The sequence below is a fragment of the Lipotes vexillifer genome, unplaced genomic scaffold, assembly GCF_000442215.2.
Source record: "Lipotes vexillifer unplaced genomic scaffold, Lipotes_vexillifer_v1.1 scaffold182, whole genome shotgun sequence".
Classification (NCBI taxonomy): domain Eukaryota; kingdom Metazoa; phylum Chordata; class Mammalia; order Artiodactyla; family Lipotidae; genus Lipotes; species Lipotes vexillifer.
Window position 1 is genome coordinate 8,274,688 of NW_006798798.1, and position 17,497 is coordinate 8,292,184.

General features: G+C 48.7%; 1 protein-coding gene across 2 annotated transcripts in view; it reads left to right on the plus strand.

Moving 5' to 3' along the window:
- The window catches only part of RYR1 (ryanodine receptor 1), a 117,724-nt gene that overhangs the window by 71,557 nt on the left and 28,670 nt on the right, over window positions 1-17,497 (plus strand). For both annotated transcript variants that reach the window (XM_007471074.1, XM_007471073.1), the window contains 15 exons: window positions 186-282; window positions 735-841; window positions 2,652-2,703; window positions 2,825-2,890; window positions 4,226-4,325; window positions 4,634-4,713; window positions 4,807-4,883; window positions 5,831-5,904; window positions 6,540-6,557; window positions 7,636-7,716; window positions 11,152-11,240; window positions 11,335-11,463; window positions 11,552-11,656; window positions 13,910-13,991; window positions 16,104-16,291. In XM_007471074.1, coding sequence (XP_007471136.1) covers window positions 186-282; window positions 735-841; window positions 2,652-2,703; window positions 2,825-2,890; window positions 4,226-4,325; window positions 4,634-4,713; window positions 4,807-4,883; window positions 5,831-5,904; window positions 6,540-6,557; window positions 7,636-7,716; window positions 11,152-11,240; window positions 11,335-11,463; window positions 11,552-11,656; window positions 13,910-13,991; window positions 16,104-16,291 — 1,345 coding nt within the window. The remainder of the gene's footprint in view (window positions 1-185; window positions 283-734; window positions 842-2,651; window positions 2,704-2,824; window positions 2,891-4,225; window positions 4,326-4,633; window positions 4,714-4,806; window positions 4,884-5,830; window positions 5,905-6,539; window positions 6,558-7,635; window positions 7,717-11,151; window positions 11,241-11,334; window positions 11,464-11,551; window positions 11,657-13,909; window positions 13,992-16,103; window positions 16,292-17,497) is intronic.

Here is a 17,497-nt window from a genome sequence, read left to right on the forward strand (position 1 = left end):
CCCCCCCCCCACCCATGGAGGAGGGAACCTCTAGGGGCCTTGGAGAAAGAGTGGCTGAAGAGGCAAGAGGATGGAGTGTCAACCCCAGTGGGGTTTTGGGGAGTGGTTAGGGGAAGAGATATGTGGGAGGACAGAGAGGCGTGGATGGGGAGGTCTCGGCGACAACGCACATCTTTCCCCCAAAGGCAACGGGCCTGTAACATGTTTGTGGAGAGCTACAAGGCGGCGTGGATCCTGACTGAAGACCACAGTTTCGAGGGCCGCATGATAGATGACCTTTCAGTGAGCTGGGACCTGCCTGGGAGTGTCGGGGCACAGTGGGATAGAACTGGGGCCCAGCCGTCTATTGTACACCTCCAGGGGTGGGTCGCCCTTCGCACTGGGGGGTATGGGGACCAGGGCTGGGTGAAGGATGTGGGGGGAGAGAAAAAAAAAAACCAGCCCAGGGCTTCCCTGGTGGCGCAGTGGTTGGGAGTCCGCCTGCCGATACGAGGGACACGGGTTCGTGCCCCGGTCTGGGAAGATCCCACGTGCCGCGGAGCGGCTGGGCCCGTGAGCCATGGCCGCTGAGCCTGCGCGTCCGGAGCCTGCGCTCCGCAACGGGAGAGGCCACAGCAGTGAGAGGCCCGCGTACCGCAAAACAAACAAACAAACAAAACCAGCCCAGCAGGGCTAGGGGGGAGACAGGTGGGGACCCTAGAAGCCCCTCCCCCGAGCCCCACATCTCCCTCCAGAAAGCTGGTGAGCAGGAAGAGGAGGAGGAAGAGGTGGAGGAGAAGAAGCCGGACCCCCTGCACCAGCTCGTCCTGCACTTCAGCCGTACCGCCCTGACCGAGAAGAGGTGAGCGCCCCTCCTAGGTCCCAGAGAGAAAGCCGCGACCTCTGCCCACTCCCGCAACCTCCCTGTCACTCAGGAGAGACCCTCTGTGTGGGAGCCCCGTAGCGGATCTTCTCATATCATTTTACTAGGACAGGCAGAGCTCCCACGTTCCACTGTGCAGACTGAGCACTTCACAAGGGCATCTCCTCTGAAGTGTTCACATCACAGGCAATATTGATTTAGGCTTTTTCTAGAAGGAAATGTCTTGCTCAAACAAAATCAGTATACTACAGTATATTATAGGGAGAAAATCAGAATATTATGACAAATTTCCAACTGATGGCAGTGAGGAAGGGGGGCCTTTGTCTATCTCACACAAAAGCTTCGTATGGGCTAGTGGCAGTCGTGGGAATAAATAGCAGTGTTTATTAAATGTTTTTTTATGTGTCAAGCATCATGCTAAACACTTGACGTATAGATCCTCTCCCTTAATCATCACACTATGAGATAGATATTATTATCAACTTTTTTTGTGTGGTTGAGGAAATAGAGGCACAGAGATTTGTTTTTCTTATGTAATATCAAGTCAGGAGGTAGAGAGTCCAGGGCTGGGCAGTGGCACAATGACACTGACAGGGACCCAGACTCGTTCAGGATTTCTGCCCTGCCATTCTGAGCTGTTGCCTGGTGGTTACAAGATGGATGCTGACATCCAGGCATCATGACCACATGTCAGGCAGAAAGAAGGGGAAAGGCTTTCCCTTAAGCAAGACTAAAATCTTTTTGTCCAAGGAAAGCTCTCCCTGGTGGGCTTCTGTACATGTTTTATTGGCCAGAATTCTGACATCAGGCCACCATCAGTTGCAAGGGAGACTGGGAAACTGAGTATTCTGTTTTCTATCCTCTGGGACGGCAATGACCCTGGAGTTAGACTATCCAGGTTTGAATCCCAGTACAAGGTTTGAATCCCAGTACAAGCTCTATGGTTTGAATCCCAGTACAAGCTCTATGACCCTGGCGAAGAAGGATCTTTGTGCCTCAGTTTCCCTCATCTGTAAAATGGGGCTAGTAATCCAAGTGACCCTTGAACAATGCAGGGGTTAGGGGTACTGACCCTCCATGCGGTCAAAAGTCCAGGTATAACTCTATAGTTAGCCCTCCATATCTGCGGTTCTGCATCCATGGATTCAACCAACCATGGATTGTATATTACTGTAGCAGTATTTCTTCTTAAAAATGCATATATAAGTGGACCTGTGCAGTTCAAAACTATATTGTTCAAGGGTTAACTATATCTACCTAACTGGATTACTGTGAGAATTAATTTGTTATTATATACAAAGCGCTTAGAACAGAAACCAACTTAGAGTAAACTCAATGCGTGTTGGCCATTACTTCTGCTGTTATTAGTATTATTATTATAGAGGAGACCTACGGAGGTGGTTGGTCATAGTTGTTAGGTGAGCCAACCAGTTGTCAGGTGGCAAGATGGCCCAGGAAGCTCCAGGCTTCCATCACACCGTCACAGCAACCCCAGTGGAAAGGGAGCAGCTCTATCAATAGCTTCAGCAAAACTCCCAGAATGAATTCCAGTGGACCAGAGTGGATCACATGACCATCTCTTACCTATTACTGTAGCCAAGCAGATAGAAAGTACTGATTGGCTCAGCCTTGATCACATGCCCAGTCCGGCAATGGAGAGTCCTACCCCATCTAAGCCACACAGACTGAGCATGGGGAGGGCGTGGCTCTCCAAAGGAAAACTGGAAGCTCTTATAAGATGGGGTTCCTCTCTACCGGGTCCTGACTGTCTCCCCACTTACTTCCTCAGCAAACTGGAAGACGATTACTTGTATGTAGCGTATGCTGATATCATGGCAAAGGTGAGGCCCTGCCCCCATTTAGGGTAGGTTCCCTTCCGCCTCAGCTGCAATGCCTGTCCACTGAAAGGGCTGGGACTGGCCTTCAGTTCACCATCGTCTCTAACTGGTGCCCTGTCCCCAGAGCTGCCACCTGGAGGAGGGAGGGGAGAGTGGCGAAGCTGAAGAAGAGATTGAGCTTTCCTTTGAGGTAGGTGGGATCAAGTGGTCCCTGAAGAAAGGGATGGGGGATGCTGACTTCATTGGCCCCCATTCAGTCACCATGTGTTCACAGAGCAATGCTCTGGGCCCGGCCCTAGGCTGGGTGATGTTGGGCACATAGCAGCGGCCAAGCCAGTCTACTGGGGAGACAGCTACATCAAGCAGACAGTAACAGCACAGAGTATCCACCGTGGTGATGAGGGGAGCTCCAGCAGAATGGTCAGGGCGGGAATGGGGAGGCACGGGCAGAGGGGTCAGGGCCGGGGGGAAGCCAGGGAAGCTCAGGGGGTCATGCGGGCCCAGGCAAGACGCCTGCTCCAGCCCGGGGGAAGGGTTTCAGGGAAGGTTTCTCAGAGGAAGGGATGTCTGAGCAGAAGGATAAAAGGAATGTGCCAGTTGAAGAAAAAGGGAAAGGGAAAGGTGTTCCAGGTAAAGGCCAGGCAGGGAGAAAGAGCTAGTAAATGCAATTAACCCATCCTTTCACTCATTAAGGTGATCAGCAAGAATTTCCCCAAGTTTCTCAACCTTCTTTGTGCCAGGGTCCCCTTTGGCATCTGATGAACCCTTTCTCAGAATCATGTACTTAAATGTATGAAGACGAATCCATAACAGAGGAAACAAGCATATTGAAATAGTTGTCAAAATATTGCTTTAAAAATTTGTGATACAGTAATAGTTGCACTTCTCTATTAATCTACCAAATAACAAGAACTAACAGTGGATCCAGGAGCTACTGTAATGGATAAGTAGTGGTGAACATAAGTGATATTTCGAGGGAATTCCCTGGTGGTCCAGGGGTTAGGCCTCAGTGCTTTCAATGCCGGGGGCCCGGGTTCAATCCCGCAAGCCGCGCAGTGCGGCCAAAAAAAAAAAGAGGTGATGTTTCGAGATGTCTTCAAAAATGATGTGATATGGAAACATCTGTGATTTGTATGGATGACACGACCACAGATTCTGCTAATGTTGCTGTGATTTACGGCCTCATCCATAATGGAAGGAAATGCTACGTTTCAGATGGAGGGTGGGAAATATAAAAATATAACTTTTTTCCCCATCCATGTTCACAGACCCCTGGGATTTTATCCATTGACGCCTTGGAGGTGCATGGGGCCAGGTTACGATTGCTCCATGCCCAGCCCTGTGTAGGTGCAGGAGGCAAATCGCAGACATAAGTCCCGGGGATAGAAGGAGCTTACAGTTGAAGGGATGAGCCAGGGGATGTGGCTGGAGCAGGAAGGCAGCGGTGAGGGCTAGGCTGTGAGGGGGAAAGGCTGGGCTGCTGAGCCTGGACTCACCCAGCTCCGTGGGCCGGGTTCTGCTGCAGGAGAAAGAGATGGAGAAGCAGAGGCTCCTGTACCAGCAGGCGCGGCTGCACAACCGGGGCACCGCGGAGATGGTGCTTCAGATGATCAGTGCCTGCAAAGGTGCCCTGCGTGTGCATTCAGCTTCTCCTGAGTGAACTCCCCCTGTCCCCAGCCCACTCAACCCCTGTGGGCCCAGCGGGCACACTTTCCCACCCCTCATGCATGTGGATTGCACTCACGCACGTGCCTTGCAATTTCTCACCAATTCCTTCAGTCCTGATCACCCCTGCATACACGCCCTTGCACTCTCCTCTGCCCCATTCTCTGACATCCCCTGGGATGGCTGTTTTCTGGTGAGTGAGGAACACTGCTCCCAAACTGAGTGGACCATCCGTTGCCTGCCCCGCCCCCCAACCCATCCCCTCCAGGAGAGACGGGCGCCATGGTGTCCTCCACCCTGAAGCTGGGCATCTCCATCCTGAATGGAGGCAATGCCGATGTGCAGCAGGTAATGGGCGAAGGGACTTGGGAGGGGAGCTGGGAGGGGTGGGAGGTTCCTGTGCGACCCCAAGTTCCCCCTCCACTCCCACCCCCTCTGCAGAAAATGCTGGATTACCTGAAGGACAAGAAAGAAGTTGGCTTCTTCCAGAGTATCCAGGCGCTGATGCAAACCTGCAGGTGGGCTCTAGTGCACATCTTTAGTGAAGCTGCTTGGTGTGGCTGAGCCCCAGTCCTTGTACCACCTCCGGTTCCAGGTCTGTTCTCTTGGTTCCAGGAACAGAGACACACTCAGACCAGCTCAAATAATAGGGAGTTTATTTTAAGGATTCACATGGACCGATAAGGGAGGCAAAATGCCACAGACTTTAAGAACGAGTTGTATTAAGGATCCAGACAGCTGGAACCGGAAGGCTGTTGAGTCTTCAAGGGACACTCAGGCAGCAGGGACTTGGGGCTCTTTCCGATGACCCCTATTTGTGTGGCTGCACTGCAGTCTGCCTTTGCTCTCTTGTGGTTGACTGTCTTTCGCTGCCTCTCTGAAGCTTTTGCTAATTGATGGTTTCTGTTTCCTTCTGATTTCAACTTTTTACATTTCATCCTTGCCCCACCTGACCTCACAGCTGCCACTGCATATCTTCTATCAGCTCTTGGTTTCTGCTTCCTTTTTTTTTTTTTTTTTTAAGATGTTGGGGGTAGGAGTTTATTGATTTATTTACTTATTTTTGCTGTGTTGGGTCTTCGTTTCTGTGTGAGGGATTTCTCTAGTTGTGGCAAGCGGGGGCCATTCTTCATCGCGGTGTGCAGGCCTCTCACCATCACGGCCTCTCTTGTTGCGGAGCGCGGGCTCCAGACGCGCAGGCTCAGCAGTTGTGGCTCACGGGCCTAGTTGCTCCGCGGCATGTGGGATCCTCCCAGACCAGGGCTCGAACCCGTGTCCCCTGCATTAGCAGGCAGATTCTCAACCACTGCGCCACCAGGGAAGCCCTCTGCTTCCTCTTGATTTCAGCTCACTCGTGGTTTACGATGGCTCACCACCCTCCACCGTGGGGAAGCTACCAGGCTCTGGAAGAGAGGAGGGCAGAGGCCTCAGCACATCTTCACCATCTTTCCTTTCTTTCCCTCAGTGTCCTGGATCTCAATGCCTTCGAGAGACAGAACAAGGCAGAGGGGCTGGGCATGGTGAACGAGGATGGAACCGGTGAGGCCTTCTTGGGCTTCCCTCTCCGTGGGGCATCCCCTTCTTTCAGGATCCACCCCCTCCCCCCCCAATTGCCCAGAGCTCCCTTCCACCAAGACACCTTTCCTCCCCAAGAGCATGCCTAGGTTTCCCCCCTGCAGTGGTCCCCAGTCCTGCCTCCCCCCCATTCCTCCAGAGTCTCCCTCCCCATGGTCCCACCCCTGGGTGTCCTTCTGTGTTCTCCCACCCATCACCACATGGACCCCACCCTCCACTTGCCCCAAGTCTCCAGCCCTGGTTGCTGTTCTCTCATTAATGTCCCTAATCCGAGTTAATCGAGTCTCCTCTTTGCCGTGTTGTGACGTGCCTAACCTTTCTGCCCTGATCCTCGCCTCCTGCCTCTTCACCTGTACCTACCCGTCTCTCTCTCTCTCCTCTTCTTTCTTCCTCTGCTTTTACCCGCTTCTTGTTCTCTTCTTTGCTTCCTTGCTCCTTGTCGCTCTTTCTCTCTGTGGGTTGTTCCTCTCTCTGTGTCTGTGCCTTCATGCCTGACCATGTCACTGTGTGTGTTTTTCTGTCCGTCTCTCTGTCCCCCTCTGCCTTTCTTTTTCCCTCTTTTCTTCTGCTTCTTCCTCTCATCCTGTTGGCTGCCCCAGTCATCAACCGCCAGAACGGTAATTCCCCTAGTCCATTTCCCGTGCTATGCTACTGCCACCCCTTCTTTCTAACCCCGAACCATCCCCTCCACGTAGGGGCTGAGGATTTGGGTCATCCAGGGGAGGGAGGGTCCATGCCCGAGGAAAGTCTCGAGATCAGGGGTCCAGAGACCAAGATTCGGGTCCCAGACTATAGCCACTAACAACACATGGGACTCTTACCTTCCGTAAGCCTCAGTTTCCCCATGTGTAAAATAGAAGCTAGAGAAGATGGCAAAGATCCCTTTCCAGCTGGATGTTCTCGGACTTCCAGACCCAGATTCGCAGTCCCGAGGTGGGGTGAACCCCTCTCCCACCTACCCTGCTCTCTGCGCCCGCAACCCCACGTTGATCGAGTCTGCGGTTCCCATCCACCAACCAGATTGGTTGCCCCCAAGCAGCCACTCTGATTGGTGTGCGTGCCTCCTCTATGCCTGCTCTGGTTGGCCCGAACCTTTGCTATCTAGCCTTCCCTGCCCTACAGCCCAAAGTGATTGGCTTCCTTCAGATGCCCGTTCTGATTGGCGCATGTTTACATGCCTCCTCCTCTGCTTCTCCTGGATTGGCTGCTTTCAAGGCATCTGAGCCAATTGGCTGGCTTTGGATTCCCATCCCCCTGCTCAATCCCCCCCTGCTCAATCCCCTCCTGCTCAGAGCCTTTGCGTGAAAGTGACTCTGACCCCTGTAATCCATTAACCGCCCCACACTGTCCTGGAGGGGCGCTGAGGGAGGTAACAGCAGCCCGAACCTCTGCTAGGTCGACAGACACTCCCAGCTGTCACACAGGTGGTGACATCAAAGGGACAGTGATACTGTAGACAGATACTTGAGGCCCCAGCTTCATGACTCAGGGCACCTCAGTTTCCATCTGCTGATGTCCTAGACTCTGGTGTCATGGATGCCCGTGGCCCTCATGCTGTCTTTAAAGTGGTGGCTGCTCCTCCCTGAGCATCCCATGCTTTCTGCATGCGTGTGCAGTGTGCATGGGCCACGTGCATGCGTGCTGTGTCCTGGCGCATCTGATCCCTTCTGGCCCCTTCCCCCCTCTTCCACCCAGGAGAGAAGGTCATGGCAGATGATGAATTCACCCAAGACCTGTTCCGATTCCTGCAATTGCTCTGCGAGGGGCACAATAATGGTGAGGAGGAGGGGTGGGTGACATAGAGAGAAGGCTGAGGTTTGGGGTCGGTCTGGAAGGGTTGCCTGAGTTAATCTCCAGTCTCCTCCTCCCCTTATCAGTGATGGCCTCAATCCCTCGATCCAGGCCTTGTTCTCAGTCCCATTGTCGTTCATTCTTTACTTTCAGCCAGTGTCAAGTGCTGTCTGCCCACCTTCCTAAATCTCTCTTGCATGTCTGGAGCCTAGCCACTTTGCTTCACTTTCACCTCTTCTAGCCAGTCCAATTCCCCCAAAGCAATCTGCCAAAACCCAATTTGGCCCAAAATCAGTTTTCACAAATGAGCAATTTGCCACATGCCATTTTTTCACAGGCATTTTGCAGCAGCTGCCAAAGTTCAGTAAATGTGGTAGATTGCCATACTCTGGGTCTGTAGAGGGAAATATTGCCTGGCATTTTTTAATGACTCTTTTAGAACCACCTATTAATTTTGCTTATAAAATACTTGGCCACGAGGAAGGCCTACAGACTCTTTCCTAACTTAAACAAGTTTGAGTTTTCACAACTTTTGTTCTGGTTCTGGCAATATAACCAGATCAAGGATGACACAGTAAGTTAATTAAATACATCATTGGTGAGAAAATACAACCTCGTGTGGCACACAGCTTACAACATTAAAGGAATAGTTGAAATTCTGAACAGTAAACATTGTACCCAACGCAGTTTCCTATGACAAACATGTACAGTCTCAAGGTTGTGGTTATAACACTTAGTGGGTGATAAGAAACCACAGACTGCCCAGAAGTTAACCTTCACGATAAGAATGGGAGTAATTACAAATCTAACCTCCATAGAACCCGCACCCCACTGGGCTAGTGTTCTTTAAGGTAAACATCTTTAATCTTCACTTTTTTCTTTTCAACAAAGGATAAAGCATGATCCATTGCTTTGTATTATCATAAGCTCTTATGTCCACAGCTAGTTTTTCTTCAAGGTTTATTAAATACCTTTGTGCCATGTGACTGGGGTTTTCTTTCTTTAACAAAGGTGGAATCAGTCTTTGGGGCTTAGAATGAATTTTATTCCCTGGGTCTATGACTTTTTGGAAATGAGAATGTTCTTATGGTGGGATTTCTCTCTCCCACCAAATTTGCAATCTGGTCCTCTGCCCAAATTTGTGGATTCATTAACCAGCCCAGTCGAATAAATATTTGAAATATGTTTCAAATCTCAGATGCCTTGCATGTCTTGAGTATTCAGTGCCATTCAGAGCAGACAAAAGCCGGGGAGCCGTATTAACCATTTAGGCATACAGTCTGATTTAAATGAACACAGAAAAAAGAATTAGAAGACAGGGTTGATGGGAAAACCTGTCCATTTGCTTATAAAATCTTGAATATTTGAGTATGCTTTTCGTCTGTAATGTGAAACCAGGCAAAATGGACATTCAGCCTGATATAGTGATTGTGAAGTGGCTATAGGGAAATCAGGTGGAAGTAAAACTTTGGGCGAAAAAAACTTTCAAGGGCTGTTGAAGCCATCCTGGGCAACGTGACATCGCTATAACATCAGAAGGATTTAACTGAAGCTTGTTTTCATTGCCTTGGTAATTTGCTGAATTGGTCATTTGGCAAATGGGTCTACAGAGGTTGTTCTCAAACTCAAGCGTACCTAAGAATCACCAGGAGGCCTTGTTAAACTAGGCTTCTGGACCCCATCCCAGATTTTCTGGTTTAGTAATTCTGGGGCGGAGCCTAGGAATTTGCGTTTCTAACAGGTTTCCTTCCGGAAGATGCTGACGCTGCTGGTCTGGGCCCATGTTTTGAGAGTCACTGCTCCAAAGTGCAGCTCTTAACCTCAGCACTCTCTTTAAGGCCCTTTAAGAACAGCTATTGTTTATTGAGCACTTATGTACCAGCACTTATGTATGAACTGTCCTCAGTTCATTATATATGCTAAAGCATTAAAACCTCACCAAAGCTCTTTAAAGTAGGGCCTATTGTGACCACCGTGTTACATATGGGGGAACCGAGGCACAGTCTGCCACACAGAGAGGTTCAGTAACTTGCCTGAGGTCACACAGCGAGGAATTTGCGCAGCCAACTCCTACTCATCTTTCAGGTCATAGCTCAGAGGTCCCCTCCTCCAAGAAGCCCTCCCTGACCACCTTGTCTGGGTCAGGCATCTCCTCTGGGCTCCTCCAACCCCCTCAGCTTCCCCCATCACAACCTTTATCATCATCATCATTATTATTCCAGAACTTCTCAACCACACCCTGACGTAGAAAGAATGGTATAATAAGCCCCCAAGAAGCCATCACTCAGCTCTAACAGTTATCAGCTTTCTGTCATAGAACAATGTTTTTCAAATAGTGGGAACCAACTCACCAGAGGGTCGTGAATCAAGTTTATCGCAGAGGTTCTCATTCCTAATTGCGCACTGGTATGCCTGGGGAGCTTTACAAGACACTAAAGCTCAGGTTCCACTCAGACATTCTAATTTAATTGGTCTGGGATGGGTTCTGAGCACTGGGATATTTAAAATCCTCCAGGTAGTTCTAATGTGCAGCCAGGGATGGGAGGTTGAGAACTACACATTTAGTGGGTTGAGTTCAGAATTCATTTGTAGTTAACTAGACTAGTACAGGACAGAAAATAGCAGAATGTATGGCACATAGTAAGGGTATGTGAAACTTCTGTTTCAGGTATATGTGGATGTAATTTCAGATTAGACACATGTACTGGGTCTCAGTGTAAATATGTACTGGATTTCCTACTGTAGGTTGCAGTTGGAAAAGACTGAAAAATTACTACATGATAATATAAACTTCACAAGGGCAGGGACTTTTTCTTCTTCTACTGCTGTATCTCCAGGGCACATAATAAATGCTCAGGAAATTTGTAGTATCAAAGTATGAGACCAGTCTTCATCTCCCGTTAGCATACAGTGTATGCTCAATAAATATATATTGAATAAATGAACAAATAAATAACAAATGCTTATCTCCTCTGGTTCTTGGTAGGTGCTCAATAAATATTTTTTGGATAAATGAATGAACAAATAACCAATCTCCGATCTCCCCAGCACATAGTAGGCATTCAGTAAAAAACTTCTGTGAACAAATGAAGGCTGAATCTCCATTTCCCCCTGCTACATTGTAGGTGCTCAATAAATACTTTGGGGGAAAAAATGAGTAAATGGCCCTCCACCACATCTGGCACATAGTAGGCCCTCAATAAATATTTATTAGACAAATGGATAAATGATCCTCCATCTTCCCCTAACACATAGTAGGTACTGATAAAGAGTTATTAAGTAAATTAATGATTATATGCCTTCCGGCATACAATAGGCCCTCAATAAACATTTATTGCATAAAAGAATAAAGGACTCACTGTCCACCTCCCCTAGCACATGATAGATGCTCAATAAATGAGTGACTTTTCATCTCCCTAGATTTCCAAAACTACCTACGGACACAGACAGGAAATACAACCACTATTAACATCATCATCTGTACTGTGGACTACCTCCTGCGGCTTCAGGTGAGGATGTGAGGCCGTCCGGGTGTGACCCGGGTCGGGGTCTGTTGGGCCATGGTTGGCACCAGCAGCCCCTCACACTGTGTCTGCCCCCCAGGAATCCATCAGCGACTTCTACTGGTACTACTCAGGCAAGGATGTCATTGAGGAGCAGGGCAAGAGGAATTTTTCCAAGGCCATGTCTGTGGCTAAACAGGTGTTCAACAGCCTCACCGAATACATTCAGGTAGGGCTCGCCCGCTGCGGCGGGGCGGGGCAGTTCCGCATCCCGCGCCCTGCCTCGCGCTCACGTAGAACCTCTCTCTGCCCCACAGGGGCCCTGCACCGGGAACCAGCAGAGTCTAGCGCACAGCCGCCTCTGGGACGCCGTGGTGGGATTCCTGCACGTGTTTGCCCACATGATGATGAAGCTCGCTCAGGTTCGGGCCTCTCTGTTTTTCATCCAACTGCTTCCAGGCATCCCCCAACTGGCACGTTTCCAAGTTTTGCCCCATCGGTCCGTGTCGCACCCCAGTGCTCCCGGCAGGTTGCAGACTGGTCCCTCTCCGTGGCCAAATCCATCTTTCTTCTGGATTGGCTCTCTCCATGACCCCGCCTCCTCCTCTGCCACCGCCAATCGGCTGGTTATCCATCTACAGTTCCCTTGGTCTGACGTTTGGGGCCGCCCGCTCTGGTCCAGAGCTCCTCTATGATTGGTTGGTGTTCTTTCCCCTCTGATGAGGTCACCCAGATTCGGACAGGACTAGGGATAGGATGAGGGTAGGCTTCTAGATCTGGGCCTGGGGCTGAAGGGGTGTTTTGCTTCTTTATTCTGCTTGCGGCAGATGACATCTCTCCAGGGCATCCATGATGTAAGGTCCCTGTCGAGCCCCGTCTCCCATCTCTAGCATCTTCGTGCTCCCCTTTTCCCCACCACCCCCGCCCCTTTGCAGCCTTGTCAATGCCTCACAAACACCGTATCCATTTGTTCTGCTTCTGTCTGGTAAACATATTCAAGGCTGCCATATGCGCTGCAGCAGGGCCCAGCATCTGAAACGGCACCATCCACATCCTAGACATCATACATATATCGGTGTATTTATTACAATAGTTTTCCAGCAGATGGCAATATTCTGTATATTATAATTTCCCAACAGGAAAGAGTCTTGAAGAAGGGAAGCCTTTTTCTAATTTACTCAAAGGCACCACAGGGGCTGGCAGAAACCCTGTCTGGTGTCATCTGACCTTTTGAAAGGAGTTGAACTTAAGAATGCAATTTCTTAGTGTCAGTGAGTTCAAGTGGGGCTGTTGATGTAATCTTAAAATTCTAGAGGATATTGGTATCTTAGTGTAGAGTTCCAAATCCTGCAGAATTAATTCCTCAGCCATAGTCTAGGTTAAATTGCAAGGGCTAGAAATCCAATGCAAAGTGGTAGCTTACAAAAAAAGAATTTATCAGTTCACATCACAGATCAGATCCAGGGCCTATAGTGCCGTTAGTAGAAATGTCCCTCTCCTCTCTAGCTTCATTCTCAAGCAGGTGCTCCCCATGGGCTGGGAAAATGATGCCCTGGGCTTTCATGAGCTCCACTAACAGCTCCAGAGCGAAGAGAACACCTCTTTAGATCCAGGAAAAGATCTGCCATATTCTCTTATTCGACTACTAGGTCACATGCTCATTCCTGAACCAATCACCCTGGCCAGGGGAAAGAAAGCTCTGATTGGCCAGTCCTGGTTATATACCCACCCCTACAACCCGGAAGATGGGGTTAGTCCCATATGCTCTGAGAGTGGGATTGTTGAGAGAATCAAGGGGCTACATCATGGACAGGCACACACCACAGGACTCACCCATCTTAGGATCTTGAGATCCTGGAATGTTGGAATCTTAGAGTCAGAATGCAGAGCTTTGGAACTGTGGAAATTGTGTTAGGATTAGAATCAGCAACTCTAGAACTAGCATGGGGTAGAAGGAGCCTTACATCCCATTTATCTGGTACCCTTCCCCTTCCTCCATTTCATTAGGTAGAACCATATGAAATTACCACTTTGTTGGCGAGAAGTGACTGAAGACTAGCAATTTTATGTAGCTCAACCTAATACAAATAGGGACCAGGCAGCAGAACTTTGACCATGTTGGAGACTTCTGTGGGCCCTACATGAGACACTGTGACAGGAGAGCCATTCTTCCCAAATGGCTTACCAGAAAGCACATAGCTGTGTCCCACAGCCTTCTTCCTGAACCCAGAGTCCCACTTTTTCGATCACGCATTCATTCAACAAACATGTGTCAAGCACCCACCATAGGCCAGGTGCAGTGTTGAACTCTCATCCCTTCCCAGATCTGTGTCACTGTCCCCAGTATTTGCCCCTGTCCGTCTCTGTCTCTCTTGGTTCCAAGCATCTGCCTCAGGTCCCCATACACCTCCCAGTCCTCCTTGTCTGCCAGCCCTTGTCCTTACACGTCACCTGTTGGGCCCACTTCCTCCAAAGTGCCAATCCCACCCCACAGTCTTGTCTCTCTGCCTTTTCCCCTGCTTCCGAGGAACATGTCTGGACTCGGGTCCCCTCGGAGGTAAGAGGGGGAAAGAAAAGGGGTCTTAGGCCCTGCTGGGTGGGTGGAAGCAGCTGGAGGTGGGGGAGGCGTCCCTGCTGAGAAGAGCCCTCACAAACCTGGGATGTGGGGTCTCTAGGACTCGAGCCAGATCGAGCTGTTGAAGGAGCTGCTGGATCTACAGAAGGACATGGTGGTGATGTTGCTGTCACTACTAGAAGGTAAACTCCTAGTGGGTGTGGGTAAGGGGAGGGTACAAATGTTCAGATGATCCTAAAAATGGCCCTCTGAGACCCAGGAGAGCCTAACCTTCAACCCCATCTGATATCATGTGAGGGTCATTGCATTTAAGTTGCTGTAAGAAGCTCAGCAAACACTTTTTGGGCACTTATGATGTGCCAGGTCCTGACTGTAGCTATAGTAATTTATTGGATCGCCAGAGAAATCTTAATTAGGTGGGTGGCCTGGACACTTCTTAAAATTTATGCACTGAATATTTATTTGCTGAATATGTCATTTAGCTCTTGCTGCCTAACAAATATCTCCAAAACGTAGTGATTTAAAACAACCATAATTTATTACTAATTAATAAGATTATTTAACTTGTAGACAAAGACTTTTTCCTATAGAGCCGAGGTTCATAACAGCATCCTCATTCTTTTATATGGCTGCATAGTACTAATTGCGTGGGGATACAGTGATTCATTTAACCACACCCCATCAATGGACATTCAAGTTTCTTAATTTAAAAATATTTTGCTATTACAAACTATGTTGCAATGAATAATCCTCCTACAATGTTTTAAATTTTTGGTAACTAGTCATCAGCTTTTAAAAATCAGATGTAAAGGGACTTCCCTGGTGGCACAGTGGTTAAGAATCCGCCTGCCAATGCAAGGGACACGGGTTGGAGCCCTGGTCCGGGAAGATCCCACATGCCGCGGAGCAACTGAGCCTGTGCACCACAACTACTGAGCCTGCACTCTAGAGCCCGTGAGCCACAACTCCTGAGCCTGTGCACCTAGAGCCCGTGCACCGCAACAGAAGAAGCCACCACAAGGAAGAGTAGCCCCCCCTCACCGCAACTAGAGAAAGCCCGCCCACAGCAACAAAGACCCAAAGCAGCCCAAAATAATCAATTAATTTTTAAAAAATCAGATTTAACAATCAAAAATCCCTTTAAACATTTTTCTTGAAAAATTGAAAGATTCAGTGACCATGCGTCCACATTCTCACATGGGAAATATCAGCTGAACTGGATTAAATAACTGTCATATAAATGTTCAATCTGATTTTGATGACTGCACTATGATTATATAAGAGAATGTCCTTGTCTTTAAGAATATATATGTGGAAATGTTTAGGGGTAAAAAGGCCTCATGTCTACAGCTTAGTCCTTAATGGTTCGGTGAAAAAAAATAGAGAGGGAGAGGTATTATAAAGCAAACATGGCAAAATGTAAACAGTTGATGAATCTGGAATACATGAGGGTTCCCTTGCACTATTCTTGTGAACTACATGTAAATTTGAAATTATATGAAAATTGAAAGGTACAAAAAGAAGCTGGAGCCAGTTTGGGGAGTTCCCTGGCAGTCCAGTGGTTAGGATTTGGGGTTTTCACTGCTGTGGCCCGGGTTCAGTCCCTGGTGGCAGAACTAAGATCCCGCGAGCTGTGTGGCACAGCCAAAAAATAAATGAATAAATATAAATATAAATAAAATTCTGTTAAAAAAAAAAAAGGTGGAGCCAGTTTGCTTTAGAGGGGGTGTGGGGTCCCAGTTTACCACAGTCTCCACCTCTCCCTGTTGTCTTGTCTTTGGCCTACCTCACTCATCTATGGACCTGCCTGGCCTCTGTGGGCTAGTGGAAGGCTTAGGTGGTGCGAGCTCTGAGGTCATGCAGCTCTGGGTTCAAGTCCTCCCCACCCCCATACTGGCTGTGTAACCCTGAGTTTGAGACTTTCTCTGAGTCTGTTTCCTCATCTCTAAAAATGAATAGTGACACACGTTCCTTACAAAAATGAGGTCGTGTCAGTGCAGCACTTGGCATGGCATCTGGACCCGCCATTAGTTTATGCCATTGTTATCTTTGTTGATGACTCCCCCAGCTATCGGGGGAGGAGGACATAGACAGAATCAGCCAGGTTCACACCTGATGCTGAGGCAGATCAGAAAGTGACCCTTGCCCTCTGAGGGGAGGTACAGGAGCTGGCCAGGGAAGCTTCCACCAGCACAGTGGATCCTGGTGGCTCCTGAGCTGGAGAGGGAGGCAAGCCCAATGGGGATCCAGAAAGGAGGCTCTGCTGAGCCACACTGACTTGGGGCTGCCTGCAGGGAACGTGGTGAACGGCATGATTGCCCGGCAGATGGTGGACATGCTTGTGGAATCCTCATCCAACGTGGAGATGATCCTCAAGTTCTTTGACATGTTCCTGAAACTCAAAGACATTGTGGGCTCTGAGGCCTTCCAGGACTACGTCACTGATCCCCGTGGCCTCATCTCCAAGAAGGACTTCCAGAAGGTGAGTACTGGAAGGCAGATGGGTGGGGTGCCAAGTGCCAGTCATGCCCTTCCTGGCTGCCTGCTGTAGGCAAGAGACTTCTCTGGATGCCTCAGTTTCCTTATCTGTAAAACGGGGATAAAATTATCATCCTTGGACTTGTTCTGAAGACGAAATGCATCAACACAAATGAGAACCTTATTTCTATTATCATTATTAACAGTCATAATATTATCATTATTATAAATAGAGATCAGTTATTCAGTTGATAAACATCTGGTGGGTTTCTCCTCTGTGTTGGGCTCTGTGCTGATACCATGGACACAGCAATGACTGAGACAGACACAGCCCTGCCTTCATGGGGCTTATAGACTAAAGGGAGAGGCAGTCACTAATGACCACTGCAGGTCTAAATAATGAGGCTCTTAGGAGGGAAATGCAGGAACCAGCTCTGTCCAGGAGCCCACTCACCTGCCTCTGCCAACCCTTCCACCGCAGGTTAGCCACTCATCCGCTCTAAGCCTCAGGCTCCTCTGTGAAATGGGGCTAAGATAATAACATTAACTGTTTCACAGGACTGCTTTGAGGTTAGGCAGTGGGTGAACAGAGCCTGGACAGTGCCTGGAACACAGGAGAGTACAAGAGATGTTACCTATTATTATTACTATTATTACTGCCAGATCTTTTCCATCACCATTTTGTTAACTTTTTCTTTTGAAATAATTTCAGTCTTATGGAGGAGTTGCAGGAACAGAACATAAAATTTCTGAATACCTTTTCACCCGGATTGCCCAAATGTTAACTTTTTAAAAACTAATTAATTAATTAATTAATTTATTTATTTGGCTCTGCTGGGTCTTAGTTGCAACACAAGGGGGGTCTTCCTTGTGGTGTGTGGGATCTTTTAGTTGCAGCATATGGGATCTTTAATTGCGGCATGCATGGTCTTAGTTGCGGCGTGTGGGGTCTAGTTCCCTGACCAGGGCCCGCTGTATTAGGAGCTCGGAGTCTCAGCCACTGGACGACCAGGGAAGTCCCCCAAATGTTAACTTTTTACCTCATTTGCTCTATCATAATTCCTGTTTACCTCTAAATACTTCAGTGTGTATCTCCTGAGAACAAGTTCATTCCCTTACATAACCACAAAACAATTATGCAAATCAGGAAATCAACACTGAGACAATCCTGCTATCTACAGACTTTATTCAGTTTTTGCTCTTGAAGAAA